Source organism: Neoarius graeffei, chromosome 6, assembly GCF_027579695.1.
Source record: "Neoarius graeffei isolate fNeoGra1 chromosome 6, fNeoGra1.pri, whole genome shotgun sequence".
Lineage (NCBI taxonomy): Eukaryota > Metazoa > Chordata > Actinopteri > Siluriformes > Ariidae > Neoarius > Neoarius graeffei.
The window spans coordinates 36,363,939-36,381,163 of NC_083574.1; the positions used below are offsets into that span (position 1 = coordinate 36,363,939).

The 17,225-nt window shown below is 41.7% G+C and overlaps 1 protein-coding gene across 2 annotated transcripts in view; it reads left to right on the forward strand.

The window, feature by feature from the left end:
* The first annotated feature begins 1,898 nt into the window (after positions 1-1,898).
* Positions 1,899-17,225, forward strand: part of prpf18 (PRP18 pre-mRNA processing factor 18 homolog (yeast)) — a 45,279-nt gene continuing 29,952 nt past the window's right edge. For both annotated transcript variants that reach the window (XM_060923611.1, XM_060923612.1), the window contains exon 1: positions 1,899-2,062. In XM_060923611.1, coding sequence (XP_060779594.1) covers positions 1,997-2,062 — 66 coding nt within the window. In that variant the 5' untranslated portion in view covers positions 1,899-1,996. The remainder of the gene's footprint in view (positions 2,063-17,225) is intronic.

The window sequence follows — 17,225 nt, forward strand, 5'->3', positions numbered from 1 at the left end:
GGCACCGGAGACCTTGTGGCCACAGCTCCGAACAGCTGTGTCAACAATGGAGGCAGAGAACATAGTCCACTCAGACTCAATGTTCCCCCCCTCCCTCGGGAGCTGGGAGAAGCTCTCCTGGAGGTGGGAGTTAAAGACCTCCCCAACAGAGTGCTCGGCCAGACGTTCCCAGCAGACCCTCACCATACGTTTGGGCCTGCCAGGTCTGTCTGGCTTCCTCCTCTGCCAGCGCATCCAACTCACCACCAGGTGGTGATCAGTTGACAGCTCAGCCCCTCTCTTCACCCGAGTGTCCAAGACCTAGGGCTGGAGATCAGATGAAATGACAACAAAGTCAATCAATCATCGAACTCTGACCTAAGGTGTCCTGGTGCCATGTGTACTTATGGACACCCCTATGCTCGAACATGATGTTCATTATGGACAAACTGTGACTAGCACAGAAGTCTAATAACAAAGCACCACTCAGGTTCAGATCGGGGAGGCCGTTCCTCCCAATCACGCCCCTCCAGGTGTCACTGTTGTCGCCCACATGAGTGTTGAAGTCCCCCAGTAGAACAATGGAGTCCCCAGTCTGAGCACCTCTCAGTACCTCTCCCAGGGACTCCAAGAAAGCCCAATACTCTATACTGCTATTCCGCCCGTAGGCACAAACAACAGCAAGAGCCCTCTCCCCGACCCGAAGGCGCAGAGAGGCGACCCTCTCGTTCACTGGGGTAAACTCCAACACATGGTAGCTGAGCTGTGGAGCTATAAGCAAGCACACACTAGCCCGCTGCCGCTCACTGTGGGCGACTCCAGAGAAGTGGAGAGTCCAGCCTCTCTCGAGGAGCTGGGTTCCGGAGCCCAAGCTGTGCATGGAGGTGAGCCCAACTATCTCTAGCCGGTACCTCTCAACCTCCCGCACAAGCTCAGGCTCTTTCCCCCCCAGCGAAGTGACATTCCATGTCCCAACAGCTAGCCGCTGTGTTCGGGGATCAGGTCGTCGAGGCCCCTGCCTTCGACTGCCGCCCAATCCACAGTGCACCGGCCCCCTACTACTACCTCTGTGGGTGGTGAACCCACACGAGGTCGGACCCACGTCACTGCTTCGGGCTGAGCCCAGCCAGGCCCCGTGGGCAAAGGCCTGGTCACCAGGCACTCGCATATGAGCCCCAACCCCGGGCCTGGCTCCAGGGTGGGACCCTGGCTGCGCCATACCGGGCGACATCACGGTCCTTGTTTTATAAATTTCCATAAGGGGTTTGGTGGACTGCTCTTGGTCTGGCCTGCCACCTCGGACCTGTTTGCCTTGGGAGACCCTAACAGGGACGTACAATGCCCCGACAACATAGCTCCTAGGATCATTCAAGCACACAAACCCCTCCACCACACTAAGGTGGCAGTTCTAGGAGGGGATTATTATTATTATCTCATCTCATCTCGTAGCCGCTTTATCCTTCTACAGGGTCGCAGGCAAGCTGGAGCCTATCCCAGCTGACTACGGGCGAAAGGCGGGGTACACCCTGGACAAGTCACCAGGTCATCACAGGGCTGACACATAGACACAGACAACCATTCACACTCTCATTCACACCTACGGTCAATTTAGAGTCACCAGTTAACCTAACCTGCATGTCTTTGGACTGTGGGGGAAACCGGAGCACCCGGAGGAAACCCACGCGGACACGGGGAGAACATGCAAACTCCACACAGAAAGGCCCTCGCCGGCCACGGGGCTCGAACCTGGACCTTCTCACCGTGCCGCCCCTATTATTATTATTATTATTATTATTATTATTATTATTATTATCATTATCGTCATCACGTGCCACGACATGGCTGAACCACGAGAGGGCGCACGCGCAAGCCAAACAACACAACGTTTACCGGAAGCCTTTTATCACAACTTCCTGTTGACCGGCTAGCAGCAGTAGCAGTGTGTATTTTTTTTCTTGTGCTAGGAAGCGATTTTTCACGTTTCACAAATAAATTAGAGAATCGTAAGTTATAGATAATGGACATCCTGAAAGCGGAAATTGCCCGGAAGCGGAAGTTGTTGGAACAGAAAGAGCTCGTGGATGTGAGTGTGAGATTTAACGGTTTAGCTTTGTTAGCTGGACTGAAGGTTTGAGTTAGTGAGCTAATCACTCAGTCAGGTTTAGTGGCCTGCTCGTTCAGTGGACATTAAATTACAATGAACTCTGTTTTGTTGGTTTTTTTTAAGCAATAATGAGTCAATTTACGAGTCTTATGTGGTGTATAATTTTATTAGAGCAGAGAAACATTAACTGTACAGAACTGAGTAACAACTGACATGGCTCCATGTTGTAAATATAATTCTCTCTCTCTCTTTCTATATATATATATGAGTGATTCCATGCTTATGGGTACTGAAATGGGGACATGAACTTATTTTTAAAAATTCACCTAAAGCCATTTCTTTTTTTTACCATCAGGTCACAAAACATGTAATCTTTAATGAATGATATGTTAAAATATAACTTTAATTTTCTGAGATGTAATAAAAACATATTTATATGCCAAAGTCAGAACGTAACAGAAGTGTTGTGGACATGTATATTCTCAATTTTAACAATGTAGAATTACTTTTTGAAACATAGGAAGGTGATGTTTTAGCAAATACAGTGGGGCAAAAAAGTATTTAGTCAGCCACCAATTGTGCAAGTTCTCCCACTTAAAAAGATGAGAGAGGCCTGTAATTTTCATCATAGGTACACTTCAACTATGAGAGACAGAATGGGGAGAAAGAATCCAGGAAATCACATTGTAGGATTTTTAATGAATTAATTGGTAAATTCCTCGGTAAAATAAGTATTTGGTCACCTACAAACAAGCAAGATTTCTGGCTCTCACAGACCTGTAACAACTTCTTTAAGAGGCTCCTCTGTCCTCCACTCGTTACCTGTATTAATGGCACCTGTTTGAACTCGTTATCAGTATAAAAGACACCTGTCCACAACCTCAAACAGTCACACACCAAACTCCACTATGGCCAAGACCAAAGAGCTGTCAAAGGACACCAGAAACAAAACTGTAGCCCTGCACCAGGCTGGGAAGACTGAATCTGCAATAGGTAAGCAGCTTGGTATGAAGAAATCAACTGTGGGAGCAATTATTAGAAAATGGAAGACATACAAGACCACTGATAATCTCCCTCAATCTGGGGCTCCACGCAAGATCTCACCCCGTGGGGTCAAAATGATCACAAGAACGGTGAGCAAAAATCCCAGAACCACACGGGGGGACCTAGTGAATGACCTGCAGAGAGCTGGGACCAAAGTAACAAAGGCTACCATCAGTAACACACTACGCCGCCAGGGACTCAAATCCTGCAGTGCCAGACGTGTCCCCCTGCTTAAGCCAGTACATGTCCAGGCCCGTCTGAAGTTTGCTAGAGAGCATTTGGATGATCCAGAAGAGGATTGGGAGAATGTCATATGGTCAGATGAAACCAAAATAGAACTTTTTGGTAAAAACTCAACTTGTCGTGTTTGGAGGAGAAAGAATGCTGAGTTGCATCCAAAGAACACCATACCTACTGTGAAGCATGGGGGTGGAAACATCATGCTTTGGGGCTGTTTTTCTGCAAAGGGACCAGGACAACTGATCTGTGTAAAGGAAAGAATGAATGGGGCCATGTATCGTGAGATTTTGAGTGAAAACCTCCTTCCATCAGCAAGGGCATTGAAGATGAAACATGGCTGGGTCTTTCAGCATGACAATGATCCCAAACACACCGCCCGGGCAACGAAGGAGTGGCTTCATAAGAAGCATTTCAAGGTCCTGGAGTGGCCTAGCCAGTCTCCAGATCTCAACCCCATAGAAAATCTTTGGAGGGAGTTGAAAGTCCGTGTTGCCCAGCGACAGCCCCAAAACATCACTGCTCTAGAGGAGATCTGCATGGAGGAATGGGCCAAAATACCAGCAACAGTGTGTGAAAACCTTGTGAAGACTTACAGAAAACGTTTGACCTCTGTCATTGCCAACAAAGGGTATATAACAAAGTATTGAGATGAACTTTTGTTATTGACCAAATACTTATTTTCCACCATAATTTGTAAATAAATTCTTTAAAAATCAGGCAATGTGATTTTCTGGATTTTTTTTTCTCATTTTGTCTCTCATAGTTGAAGTGTACCTATGATGAAAATTACAGGCCTCTCTCATCTTTTTAAGTGGGAGAACTTGCACAATTGGTGACTGACTAAATACTTTTTTGCCCCACTGTATAATTAATAAACATGTGTAGTAGAATAAACATACACATTCTTTCAATAAGATTAACATGGTATATAGCTAGATTGTAATTAATTTGTAACAGACGCGAGATGGACAATCGTAGCAGAAGTAATGTAACAGACATCATTTTGGAACTCATAGGCTTGACTTTGGCATATAAATATGTTTTTATTACATCTCAGAAAATTAAAGTTATCTTTTAACATATCATTCATTAAAGATTACATGTTTTGTGACCTGATGGTAAAAAAAGAAATGGTTTTAGGTGAATAAGTTCATGTCCCCATTTCAGTACCCATAAGCGTGGAATCACTCATATATATAATTAGTGCTGTCAAGCGATTAAAATATTTAATCGCGATTAATGTCGCGATGTCATAGTTAACTCGCAATTTTTTTGTCACATGAAAAAACATTGTAATTCTCTTATCAGCATAAAAAAGTGAATGGGCTTGCTTTGTACCAATGTTTTTTTTTTTATTGCAGAGCATAACACGTCTTGTCACAGCCACTGACGTCCATAACTTCCATATTAGATGAGAAAACCAAGGGATGAAAAATAAAGTGCATATCACTGTGAAAATAAAAAAGTTTTATTTTACTCTTCATTAGTTTCTTTTGAAGAGAAGTATTTGCCATAAAAGAAGAAAAAAACAGATAACAAAAATAAAAACATTCATCATACGTTCAGAAACGTTCATCATAGTGTGGCACTGTATTATGTAATTCTCACTGCTTATAACTCTACACCTACCCGGTGGAGATGAGCTGGGAAACTGAAGGAACAGTATTGAAAAGTATTTTTCCAGTCTCACCTGTGAAAGGTAATCCCATGTGATCTCGTTTGGACGGTAAACCTGTTGGTACAGTTAAACGCAGCACATGAATGAGGCATCTTTATTCTCGGCTACTGTCTAGACGCTATACCAGAGACGGTTGAAGAATCTCCACTTTGCCCCATCCAATATGGCGGCGAGGATGTTTATATGTCTATGCCTTTCTCCATCACTCACACGTACTCTTATTGAAGCAGCGCGCGACAAGCCTCAACAGGAACTACGGGTGACTCGCAGGGCCAAATTAGAATTTGCGTTAACGGCACTATTTTTTTTAATCGTGTTAAATTGAGATCGCGTTAACGCGTTATTATCGCGTTAACTTTGACAGCACTAATATATATATATATATATATATATATATATATATATATATATATACACACACACACACAGTGGGGCAAAAAAGTATTTAGTCAGTCACCAATTGTGCAAGTTCTCCCACTTAAAAAGATGAGAGAGGCCTGTAATTTTCATCATAGGTACACTTCAACTATGAGAGACAGAATGAGGAAAAAAAATCCAGAAAATCGCATTGTCTGATTTTTAAATAATTTATTTGCAAATTATGGTGGAAAATAAGTATTTGGTCAATAGCAAAAGTTCATCTCAATACTTTGTTATATACCCTTTGTTGGCAATGACAGAGGTCAAACGTTTTCTGTAAGTCTTCACAAGGTTTTCACACACTGTTGCTGGTATTTTGGCCCATTCCTCCATGCAGATCTCCTCTAGAGCAGTGATGTTTTGGGGCTGTCGCTGGGCAACACGGACTTTCAACTCCCTCCAAAGATTTTCTATGGGGTTGAGATCTGGAGACTGGCTAGCCCACTCCAGGACCTTGAAATGCTTCTTACGAAGCCACTCCTTCGTTGCCCCGGGCGGTGTGTTTGGGATCATTGTCATGCTGAAAGACCCAGCCACGTTTCATCTTCAATGCCCTTGCTGATGGAAGGAGGTTTTCACTCAAAATCTCACGATACATGGCCCCATTCATTCTTTCCTTTACACGGATCAGTCGTCCTGGTCCCTTTGCAGAAAAACAGCCCCAAAGCATGATGTTTCCACCCCCATGCTTCACAGTAGGTATGGTGTTCTTTGGATGCAACTCGGCATTCTTTCTCCTCCAAACACGACAAGTTGAGTTTTTACCAAAAAGTTCTATTTTGGTTTCATCTGACCATATGACATTCTCCCAATCCTCTTCTGGATCATCCAAATGCTCTCTAGCAAACTTCAGACGGGCCTGGACATGTACTGGCTTAAGCAGGGGGACACGTCTGGCACTGCAGGATTTGAGTCCCTGGCGGCGTAGTGTGTTACTGATGGTAGCCTTTGTTACTTTGGTCCCAGCTCTCTGCAGGTCATTTACTAGGTCCCCCCGTGTGGTTCTGGGATTTTTGCTCACCGTTCTTGTGATCATTTTGACCCCACGGGGTGAGATCTTGCGTGGAGCCCCAGATCGAGGGAGATTATCAGTGGTCTTGTATGTCTTCCATTTTCTAATAATTGCTCCCACAGTTGATTTCTTCATACCAAGCTGCTTACCTATTGCAGATTCAGTCTTTCCAGCCTGGTGCAGGTCTACAATTTTGTTTCTGGTGTCCTTTGACAGCTCTTTGGTCTTGGCCATAGTGGAGTTTGGAGTGTGACTGTTTGAGGTTGTGGACAGGTGTCTTTTATACTGATAACGAGTTCAAACAGGTGCCATTAATACAGGTAATGAGTGGAGGACAGAGGAGCCTCTTAAAGAAGAAGTTACAGGTCTGTGAGAGCCAGAAATCTTGCTTGTTTGTAGGTGACCAAATACTTATTTTACCAAGGAATTTACCAATTAATTCATTAAAAATCCTACAATGTGATTTCCTGGATTCTTTCTCCCTACTCGGTCTCTCATAGTTGAAGTGTACCTATGATGAAAATTACAGGCCACTCTCATCTTTTTAAGTGGGAGAACTTGCACAATTGGTGGCTGACTAAATACTTTTTTGCCCCACTGTATATATAAAATCTCAGAAACTGGGTACTGTGGGGGTACCCCACTAAATATACTCACAGTCAATAAACTATACGGTTTTGAATGGTGATGTTGGTTTTAATTTGAAATAAAATGATGAAAGAAATCAATACAGACAAAAGTAAATCTTTGATGTGAATACTCTATTCAGAATTTGGCAAAAATTCTACAAATTTGTGGAAAAGTGGCGGCTTGATCTGGGACATGATAAATGGTTGACTACATCGCATTCCCTTAAAAAGGCTGTAGTCCACTGAAAAGTCTACAGTTATCACTAATTGTATTTTAAGTTGTAACTTTATACACCTAAGGATTGGTGCGCTCACAGAATAATCATAACCGTAATAAAACATCATGCGAAATATTTGATCACCGTTGTAACTCCATGTTCCGCAGACCCAAAACCAATACGATCGTGTGCTTTGATCTAAACGGAAAGCCTCAGGGTCAAGGTCACGACCTCACCAAAAGTAGTAACTTAAAATCACTACGCCAGATAAAAATTTAGTTATAAATCTGCGATTTTGTTTTTTAAAACGAAAGCTGAAAGTTAGGTATAGAATATGTTTCTTACAGAATATGTTACGATGGTAGCTGGTCTTGTATGAATTTCTGAGCTATAAAATGAGTTGTGGTCTATTTTTTACCGTAGCGTGTTATTTGTGTGCGGGGAAGGACACACATTAACAATTTGCATGTGTAGAATGGAATTTTCCACTCCAGCAGTTAGAAGTTGATCGTGCTTCTGTTACGCGGGTGATCTGTTCGGATGTTATCACTGAAAAGGTGAGTTTTGACAGTTTTATTTTGTTGTAGTCTTGCAGTATAAGGCAATAGAATGTTTCTTTTTCATCTTACTTTTATATTTCGTAGTGTTTGCGTATTTTTGGCCAATATTTTGCAACCATGGTCAATTTAGATCGAACTTTTGATAGAATCTACAGCCAGTCATTTTGCCCCGCCCCCGCCTCGCGCTCCGTCTGGTGCGGTAGTGATGTCCCGTTGCTCGCGCGCCGCAGCAGAGACCCGCGCGACCTTCAGCCGGTACAGTCGCTGTTCTTTTACCACCGCCGTTATTCTCAGCTTTCCGGTGTGGTCTTGAATTTTCTATTGTGTCCTATTTCGCCATATCAAATACCCAAAATGTATCATATTATTCATATTTAAGTGAATAATCAATTCAGGCATCATAACTTGTCATTTTTAACCCAAGCAATCAAAAAGAGGAAATTTATTCAATATTTTCACTCATCTGTGAAGGAGGGGCTTTAACTCTTCATGATGTCGTTATTTTATATGAAAACCACTTTTACAAAAGCATTTGAATTGTAATCAAAAAAATTTTCCACAGTGGAGGCCCGATAAAGCAAGATACTATCTTTATTCTTATTAAACATGACAAAAGAAACATTGAGTGTTAGGTAAATGCAAAAAAAAAAGTAAAATTAGAAAATTAATTTTTTGACCATAATGTCCCAAATGAGAGACCAGTTTCTGAAACATATATAAAATTTACCAGCTGAAGGTCGGTCCGTATCGTGAAATACCGTGACCGAGGTCTTGAAAATACTGACCTCGGCCCAGTCTGGGCCGAGGTCAGTATTTTCAAGACCTCGGTCACGGTATTTCACGATACGGACCGACCTTAAGCTGATAAATTTTTTTTTTTCTTTCCCCAAATTCTAACAGAAAATGAGAGCGCCCGAAAGGGAAACCATATTTCGAACAAACCTGCTCCAAGCTTGTTTTCGGCTTTTTCCTGAAATGTTTTTTCCTTTATTTCGTCTTCATCGGGGGAGTAAAACTCGCTTTCACTGTGAAGACTGTCGTTATCGCTATCCATGCTGTAAAATTAATGCTATTATACTGAGAATTGCGAAAATAAATGCTGACAAAAAATTGCTACTATGTTTGTTGTTGTTGTGAACGAGCGAGTCGCCAAAGGTCCGTAACCGGGGTCCGGATCGTAGGATTCCGGACCGCTTGCGAGCCAATCAGAGCGCACGATTTGATGGAAACCGGACCGCGAAAAAGTTATTTTGACAACAGAAGTTGACTTAACTTTGAAGTTCAAATGAAAATGTAACTCGTGCTATTATTCAATTCCCAGCTTCAGTACTTTGTGGAGCATCCTTTAGCTTTCATAACTTCTAGCAAACGTTTTCAGTAAGTGCTGACAAGCTTCTTACGCCTCTCGATTAGAATCTTTGCCCATTCTTCACGTGCAAAAGCCTCTAGCTCAGTGAAGTTTGATGGCTTCTGTGCTGCAACTGCCTTCTTTAAATCCCACCAAAGACTTTCAATCGGATTTAAATCTGGTGACTGAGAAGGCCACTCCAGGATGTTCCAGGATCTTTTTCTCAACCAAGCTTTGGTTGACTTGGAGGTGTGCTTGGGATCATTGTCTTCCTTGAAAGTCCATTGATCACCAAGATTTAATTTGTCAACAGAAGGCATCACTTTCTTCTTTAAAATGGCCTGGTATTTCTGGGAATTCATGAGGCCGTGTACACGATCAAGAGTGCCAGTTCCTGCTGCAGAAAAACAGCCCCACATCATCAGTGACCCACCTCCATGCTTGACTGTGGGGATGGTATTCTTCTGGTCTTAAAGGGCATATCCTGGACCAATTTAGTGGCTTTTTTTTATATGAAAGAATGTCCCTTTACACACTCATCCAGAAGGGTAATTTTGCACAAGGCCATCTGTCTACAGCAGAAAAAAATAAAATAACAAAACGCGTCTGGAAAAATCCCAAGGGAGTCTGGAGCCAGATTCGTGACATCACCTGCAGAAGCGCCAGCAGGCTGAGAGACAAACACAGGAACACCTAATTTAGAGTATAGTCTCTCTCATTTCTTACCCTAGCAACAGTCAACTTGCGAATTGCCGATTTTCTTGGTCTTTTTCTCGGCTCTGCTTGGTCCTTGGCTTCGAGGGCCTCAGTGGATGCGGTACTTTGCCTTCTGTCAGGGGAGACGAACACGGCTGGCTCCTTTGGTGACGCTGACACAAATGGAGACGGTGTTGCTTTGGGCATTTTAACAGATGGAACTGCGTCTTTTTTCAGATCAAGTTGCTTCTTGAAGCCCATTTCCCACTGCAAATAGTTCTCAAAGTCGTCAGGGTTTATGAAGTGAGCCCCGCATATGATGCTGTGGTCTGTTGCATGTTGCCAGTTTTTCTGGGTGCCTCGCACGAAGCGCTCCCATTTCTCTCTCATTGTCTGGTCTTTTGGAAAACGATGAGTACTAATCCCATCAAGATTGGTGTTGCTACACCCTCCTACGATACATCTGTTAACCATTTTAATAATTACGTGATAATGTTGAAGAAATTTGCAGAAAACCACCAGGTCGTCTTCTCATAAACAAACCAACGCTGACATGGGATTCAGAGGGAGGCGTCCCGCACGCGACGTCACGAAAATCAATGTTTGCCGGCAAATCCAAATGCCAGGTTTTTTCAGAGACGGACCAATTCGCCTCATATGGCTTGATTTCAACTGAATTTTTCTGGTATTGCGCAAGGTAAAAAAAAAAATTGCACAAAATGCAAAATGTGACAGATATTTGACCAAAGTTTAATATAAAATAAGATAATTACATTGATCTTGCTCCTGAATTTACCCAAGATGTGCCCTTTAAGCCTGGCCTTTCGCACGCCAGACATACCGCTGGTCCATATGTCCAAACAGTTCCAGTTTGGTTTCATCAGTCCATAGAACTGTCTCCCAAAACTCTGTAGTCTTATCCAAATTCCTCCTGGCATATTCTAGTCGACTTTTGATGTTCCTTGTGGTCAAGAGTGGAGTGCGTCTTGGAGTCCAGCCATGAAATCCTTGTTTATTCAGTGCACATCTTATAGTTGCCACGGAAGCACTTGTACCAGCCTTCATCATGTCATCCTGTAGGTGTCTTGCACTCACATGGGGTTTTTTTCTTAGTTGTTTAGACTAAGTGGCTAAGGGCTCTTGATGAAATTTTGGGCTTTCTTCTATGGCCAGGCAGGTTTGCAGCTGTTCCATAAGTTTTAAACTTCCTTATAATGCTCCCAGTGGTGTCTCTTGGAATGTTACATTTTTTGGAAATCTTATATCCTAGGCCCTTTAGGTGTGATGAAATAATCTCCTCTCCCTCAGCTTTTGTGGAAGCTCCTTTGTCTTTTCCATGATTGCAACTGACCGTAATACTTTCATGGGTGGGGTTTATACAGTGGTGCTTGAAAGTTTGTGAATCCTTTAGAAATTTCTATATTTCTTCATAAATATGACCTAAAACATCAGATTTTCATACAAGTCCTAAAAGCAGATAAAGAGAACCCAGTTAAAAATGAGACAAAGATATGATACTTGGTCATTTATTTATTGAGGAAAATGATCCAATATTACATATCTGCGAGTGGCAAAAGTATGTGAACCTTTGCTTTCAGTATCTGGTGTGACCCCCTTGTGCAGCAATAACTGCAACTAAACGTTTCCGGTAACTGTTGATCAGTCCTGCACACCGGCTTGGAGGAATTTTAGCCCATTCCTCCGTACAGAACAGCTTCAACTCTGGGATGTTGGTGGGTCTCCTCACATGAACTGCTCGCTTCAGGTCCTTCCACAACATTTTAATTGGATTAAGGTCAGAACATTGAGTTGGCCATTCCAAAACATTAACTTTATTCTTCTTTAACCATTCTTTGGTAGAACAACTTGTGTTCTTAGGGTCGTTGTCTTGCTACATGACCCACCTTCTCTTGAGATTCAGTTCATGGACAGATGTCCTGACATTTTCCTTTAGAATTTGCTGGTATAATTCAGAATTCATTGTTCCATCAATGATGGCAAGCCATCCTGGCCCAGATGCAGCAAAACAGGCCCAAACCATGATACTACCACCACCATGTTTGACAGATGGGATAAGGTTCTTCTGCTGGAATGCAGTGTTTTCCTTTCTCCAAACATGACACTTCTCATTTAAACCAAAAAGTTCTATTTTGGTCTCATCCGTCCACAAAACATTTTTCCAATAGCCTTCTGGCTTGCCCACATGAGCTTTAGCAAACTGCAGACGAGCAGCAATGTTCTTTTTGGAGAGCAGTGGCTTTCTCCTTGCAACCCTGCCATGCACACCATTGTTGTTCAGTGTTCTCCTGATGGTGGACTCATGAGCATTAACATTAGCCAATGTGAGAGAGGCCTTCAGTTGCTTAGAAGTTACCCTGGAGTCCTTTGTAACCTCGCTGACTATTACATGCCTTGCTGTTGGAGTGATCTTTGTTGGTCGACCACTCCTGGGGAGGGGAACAATGGTCTTGAATTTCCTCCATTTGTACACAATCTGTCTGACTGTGGATTGGTGGAGTCCAAACTCTTTAGAGATGGTTTTGTAACCTTTTCCAGCCTGATGAGCATCAACAACGCTTTTTCTGAGGTCCTCAGAAATCTCCTTTGTTTGTGCCATGATACACTTCCACAAACATGTGTTGTGAAGATCAGACTTTGATAGATCCCTGTTCTTTAAATAAAACAGGGTGCCCACTCACACCTGATTGTCATCCCATTGATTGAAAACACCTGACTCTAATTTCACCTTCAAATTAACTGCTAATCCTAGAGGTTCACATACTTTTGCCACTCACAGATATGTAATATTGGATCATTTTCCTCAATAAATAAATGACCAAGTATAATATTTTTGTCTCATTTCTTTAACTGGGTTCTCTTTATCTACTTTTAGGACTTGTGTGAAAATCTGATGATGTTTTAGGTCATATTTATGCAGAAATATAGAAACTTCTAAAGGGTTCACAAACTTTCAAGCACCACTGTATATGCAACACATTGGAAGCATATGAAAGATCATTGTAGAGTTCCCAAAGGCTTAATTATGTTTCAACTCCACTTTAGGCCATAAAAACTGTCAAAGCTTTAAAAACAACATTTATATAGGGGTTGAATAATTGTGACATGGCTATCTTAGCAAAATATACTGTTACACACAAATACTACATCATGCATTTTCTGTGTTGATTTTATGTACCACTTAACTCATAAAGACGTCATCCAAAGTAGAATCTTGCTCTTTGAAGAAACTTTAATTGATAAATCCTTAAAATAATTGGGGGGTTGAATATTTCTGATTGCAATTGTGTGTGTATATATAACATTATATCAGGCTCTTTTAAATATCCATTTAGCCACTTAAGCTACATGTGGATATAAACAGTCTACACACTCCTGGTAAAATTGCTGGCATTTTTAATATTAAAAGACTAAACCAAGATGAATTACACTACCGTTCAAAAGTTTGGGGTCACTTTGAAATGTCCTTATTTTTGAAAGAAAAGCACTGTTCTTTTCAATGAAGATCACTTTAAACTAATCAGAAATCCACTCTATACATTGCTAATGTGGTAAATGACTATTCTAGCTGCAAATGTGTGGTTTTTGGTGCAATATCTCCATAGGTGTATAGAGGCCCATTTCCAGCAACTCTCACTCCAGTGTTCTAATGGTACAATGTGTTTGCTCATTGCCTCAGAAGGCTAATGGATGATTAGAAAACCCTTGTACAATCATGTTAGCACAGCTGAAAACAGTTGAGCTCTTTAGAGAAGCTATAAAACTGACCTTCCTTTGAGCAGATTGAGTTTCTGGAGCATCACATTTGTGGGGTCGATTAAATGCTCAAAATGGCCAGAAAAATGTCTCGACTATATTTTCTATTCATTTTACAACTTATGGTGGTAAATAAAAGTGTGACTTTTCATGGAAAACACAAAATTGTCTGGGTGACCCCAAACTTTTGAACGGTAGTGTATGTCTGATATTTTCCCATCTTTAATGTGCTAGGTATAGCAACCATAAAATCAAGTGTAAAATAAATCAAAACATTTTGGGGGAGAGAGACCCCCCCCCCCCCCCCCCCCCCCAAAAAAAAAAAACCCCTCAATAATCTCATTGAATTGATTTGCATGTTATTTTACCAAAATAAATTCAATCAGCTATACTGTACACATGTACACCACAACTAGAAAACAAGAAACTAAACCCAAGATTACACAAAAGTGTAAAATACACTTATTTCCATTGTAGTCCCACAGTAAAGTTACAAGATGGCAGGAACAAGGCAAAAAACAGACTAGAAATACCGACACTGGAAATCGCTCATGAGCATAATGACTAGGACATCAGCAAAAAAATAAAAAAATAGCATAAAAAGAATTACGGATTACGGAAAAAAAAGTGCCTTTTAACAGTCCTTTTAAAACACTGAAAGCTCTGAATTGATTGTATCTGAGGTGGCGGACTATTCCACTGTTTCACAGCATTGAACAGGAAGGATTTTTGACCATGACTCTTGAAACTCTTGAAAGAATGTACATCAGCCACTCAAGCAATATCGGATGTAAGATAAGGTGCAGAGAGACCATGTATAATTTAAAAAATATAGTTCACACCATATAAAAAAAATAAACTTTATTAGGCACAGGGTTTCAAAAGCTGACACTTATTTACATGAAAGCTGTGCATAATATAAATCAATGGCAAATTATATAATCTCATCTCATTATCTGTAGCCGCTTTATCCTTCTACAGGGTCGCAGGCAAGCTGGAGCCTATCCCAGCTGACTACGGGCGAAAGGCGGGGTACACCCTGGACAAGTCGCCAGGTCATCACAGGGCTGACACATAGACACAGACAACCATTCACACTCACATTCACACCTACGGTCAATTTAGAGTCACCAGTTAACCTAACCTGCATGTCTTTGGACTGTGGGGGAAACCGGAGCACCCGGAGGAAACCCACGCGGACACGGGCTCGAACCCGGACCTTCTTGCTGTGAGGCGACAGCGCTAACCACTACACCACCGTGCCGCCCCAAATATATAATAATGTGGATAATATAAAAACTTACAGCAATTTGTATTGATAATTGAAACTTTAAAGGGGACCTGAAGTCATTTTTAAACTTGCTTTATTTCTTAATTAACATGTTCTTCAATTCAGTTTTAGTAACCTTATATCATGACCCGTATTGGCAACTAATTGCGATTTAAATATTATACTTATGGGTCTCTTCGGTTTTTAGCCATGTTGTTTGTTTGGTCCAAGGCAGGCGTCGCTTATCCGCGCGATCTTCACGAGACTTGTGTGAGACTTTGAAACGTGAAGTGTCAGTGCCGCCATTTTGAAAACGGTTTTCCAAACGAAATATTGCACAAAAACAAGTTTAAATGACGATTACTGCCTACTTTTTTCAAACTTTCCTGATTGCTATCAAAACAAGCAAAACTTCCAGCTTGATTACGTCAGCATTCGAAAGAGGACGCGTGCATCTTTTGACAACGTTGGCAGATGTCGGTCACTTTGATTTCCGCTGTACGTTTTACTTCCGTCCTACGATGTCTCGCACAGGTCTCAACGAATCTCGTTTACGCCCATTGCTTTGACATATGGCAGAGGTGGGGACTTGGACTCGAGTCGACTCGAGTCACTGTTTTCATGACTTGTGACTTGACTTGACAAAACATGAAAATACTTGACTCGGACTTGGAAGTTTAAGACTCGGGACTTGACACACGATGACTTGAGTGACTTGAGTGTTATTTCCATCATGTTTTTATTGTGAAAATAAAATGTAATATGCACATACTTCAGTAATTTTGATTGCACTGCCGTTGCGTTGTCACCGCCCTGTCCATCAGGCACGCTCTCTGCGTGGGCTATATATACCGGTACGCCCCATGCCACGATGTGTTCACAGATTTCACATCATATCATGTCAGGCTACCAGGCCACCAAAACAATGGTTTGAATGACTACAATTTAGAGAGCACAACTCTGTAACTGAACAGGTGCATTGGATATTTCCCAGTGAGGTAATTTAAAAAGTCTCTGGGTAATTGTTCAAGGAAAGATGAATCCCGCGCACTGTCCTTTCCGTATTGTTCCCGAAACGTTGCACTTGTGGTAAGGAGGACAGTGCGTTAGCCACGACCGAAACGTTGTGAGCAAAGTTCCTGTGGAAAGGAATGCGCGGGATGCGTATTTCATTTAACATTTATTTTCGTAACAATCTATTATAGCGGGAACCAAGACTCCCGCGCCAAAGTCGTTCTATATGTCCCCGCTCCGCACAGGCTGAGGCAGCCTCGGAGAGCGAGAGAGCGAGAGAGAGAGCGCTTTTGCACACACCTCTGTAGCTTGTCATATGGGGTAAGATGATGTCACTTTTGCACGGGCGAACAGGTCTTCTTTTTGAGACCTAAATTATGTCTGACACATTTCTCTATCCTTTGTTTTTTTATTGGCGCAAACATACATCGAAGTCACTTCAGGTTTCTCCACGTGTATCTTATTAATAATAGTCATCTCATCTGACGTGATTAGAGATTGGAGGAGCTCATGCCCCTGTTAACCCAAGGTGTCGTCCTACCCTCTTTTAACTACGCACATAACAGAATGCCAATTCTCTGTTTATTTTTCTTGTTGGCTGATGACAATGTGAGAAACTTAGTTGGCTTTCAATCTTGCAATCAATTTTGCCATCAATAAATAACTTTGTGACATTATTACTGTTTTGTTTTATGTATTTTACAGAACATGAGTATTTAAAATGCAAATATTTAACAGGTTGGGCACATGTGCCAGGGATGTTTACTGACATTTACTTATGTATTGCCTTTTCAATGTATTAAATTCATATTCTGCTGCTAAAATTACGCCAATACGCCTAAGGTGACTTGACTTATTATAGGACTTGACTTGACTTGACATAGCCTGTGACTTGACTTGACTTGCCCAAGACAAAAAAGACTTGGGACTTACTTGGGACTTGAAGGTTAAGACTTGAGACTTACTTGAGACTTGCACATGTGTGACTTGGTCCCATCTCTGATATATGGACTGATGTATTACAGAGCGTATTTCAAACACTCATAACTTGCTATAGCAGAGACAAAATAGCGATCAAAAGTGCATTCCGATATTTAATAAAATGAGAGAAATAGAATTTTGATGATAAAAAAATTTGCCTTCAGTAGTGTGAAATTTATCATAACTTTGAGTACATTGGACAATTTAGAATTGATCTAGAACATTATAACCAGTAGTTTGAGCGAAAATGATTAAACA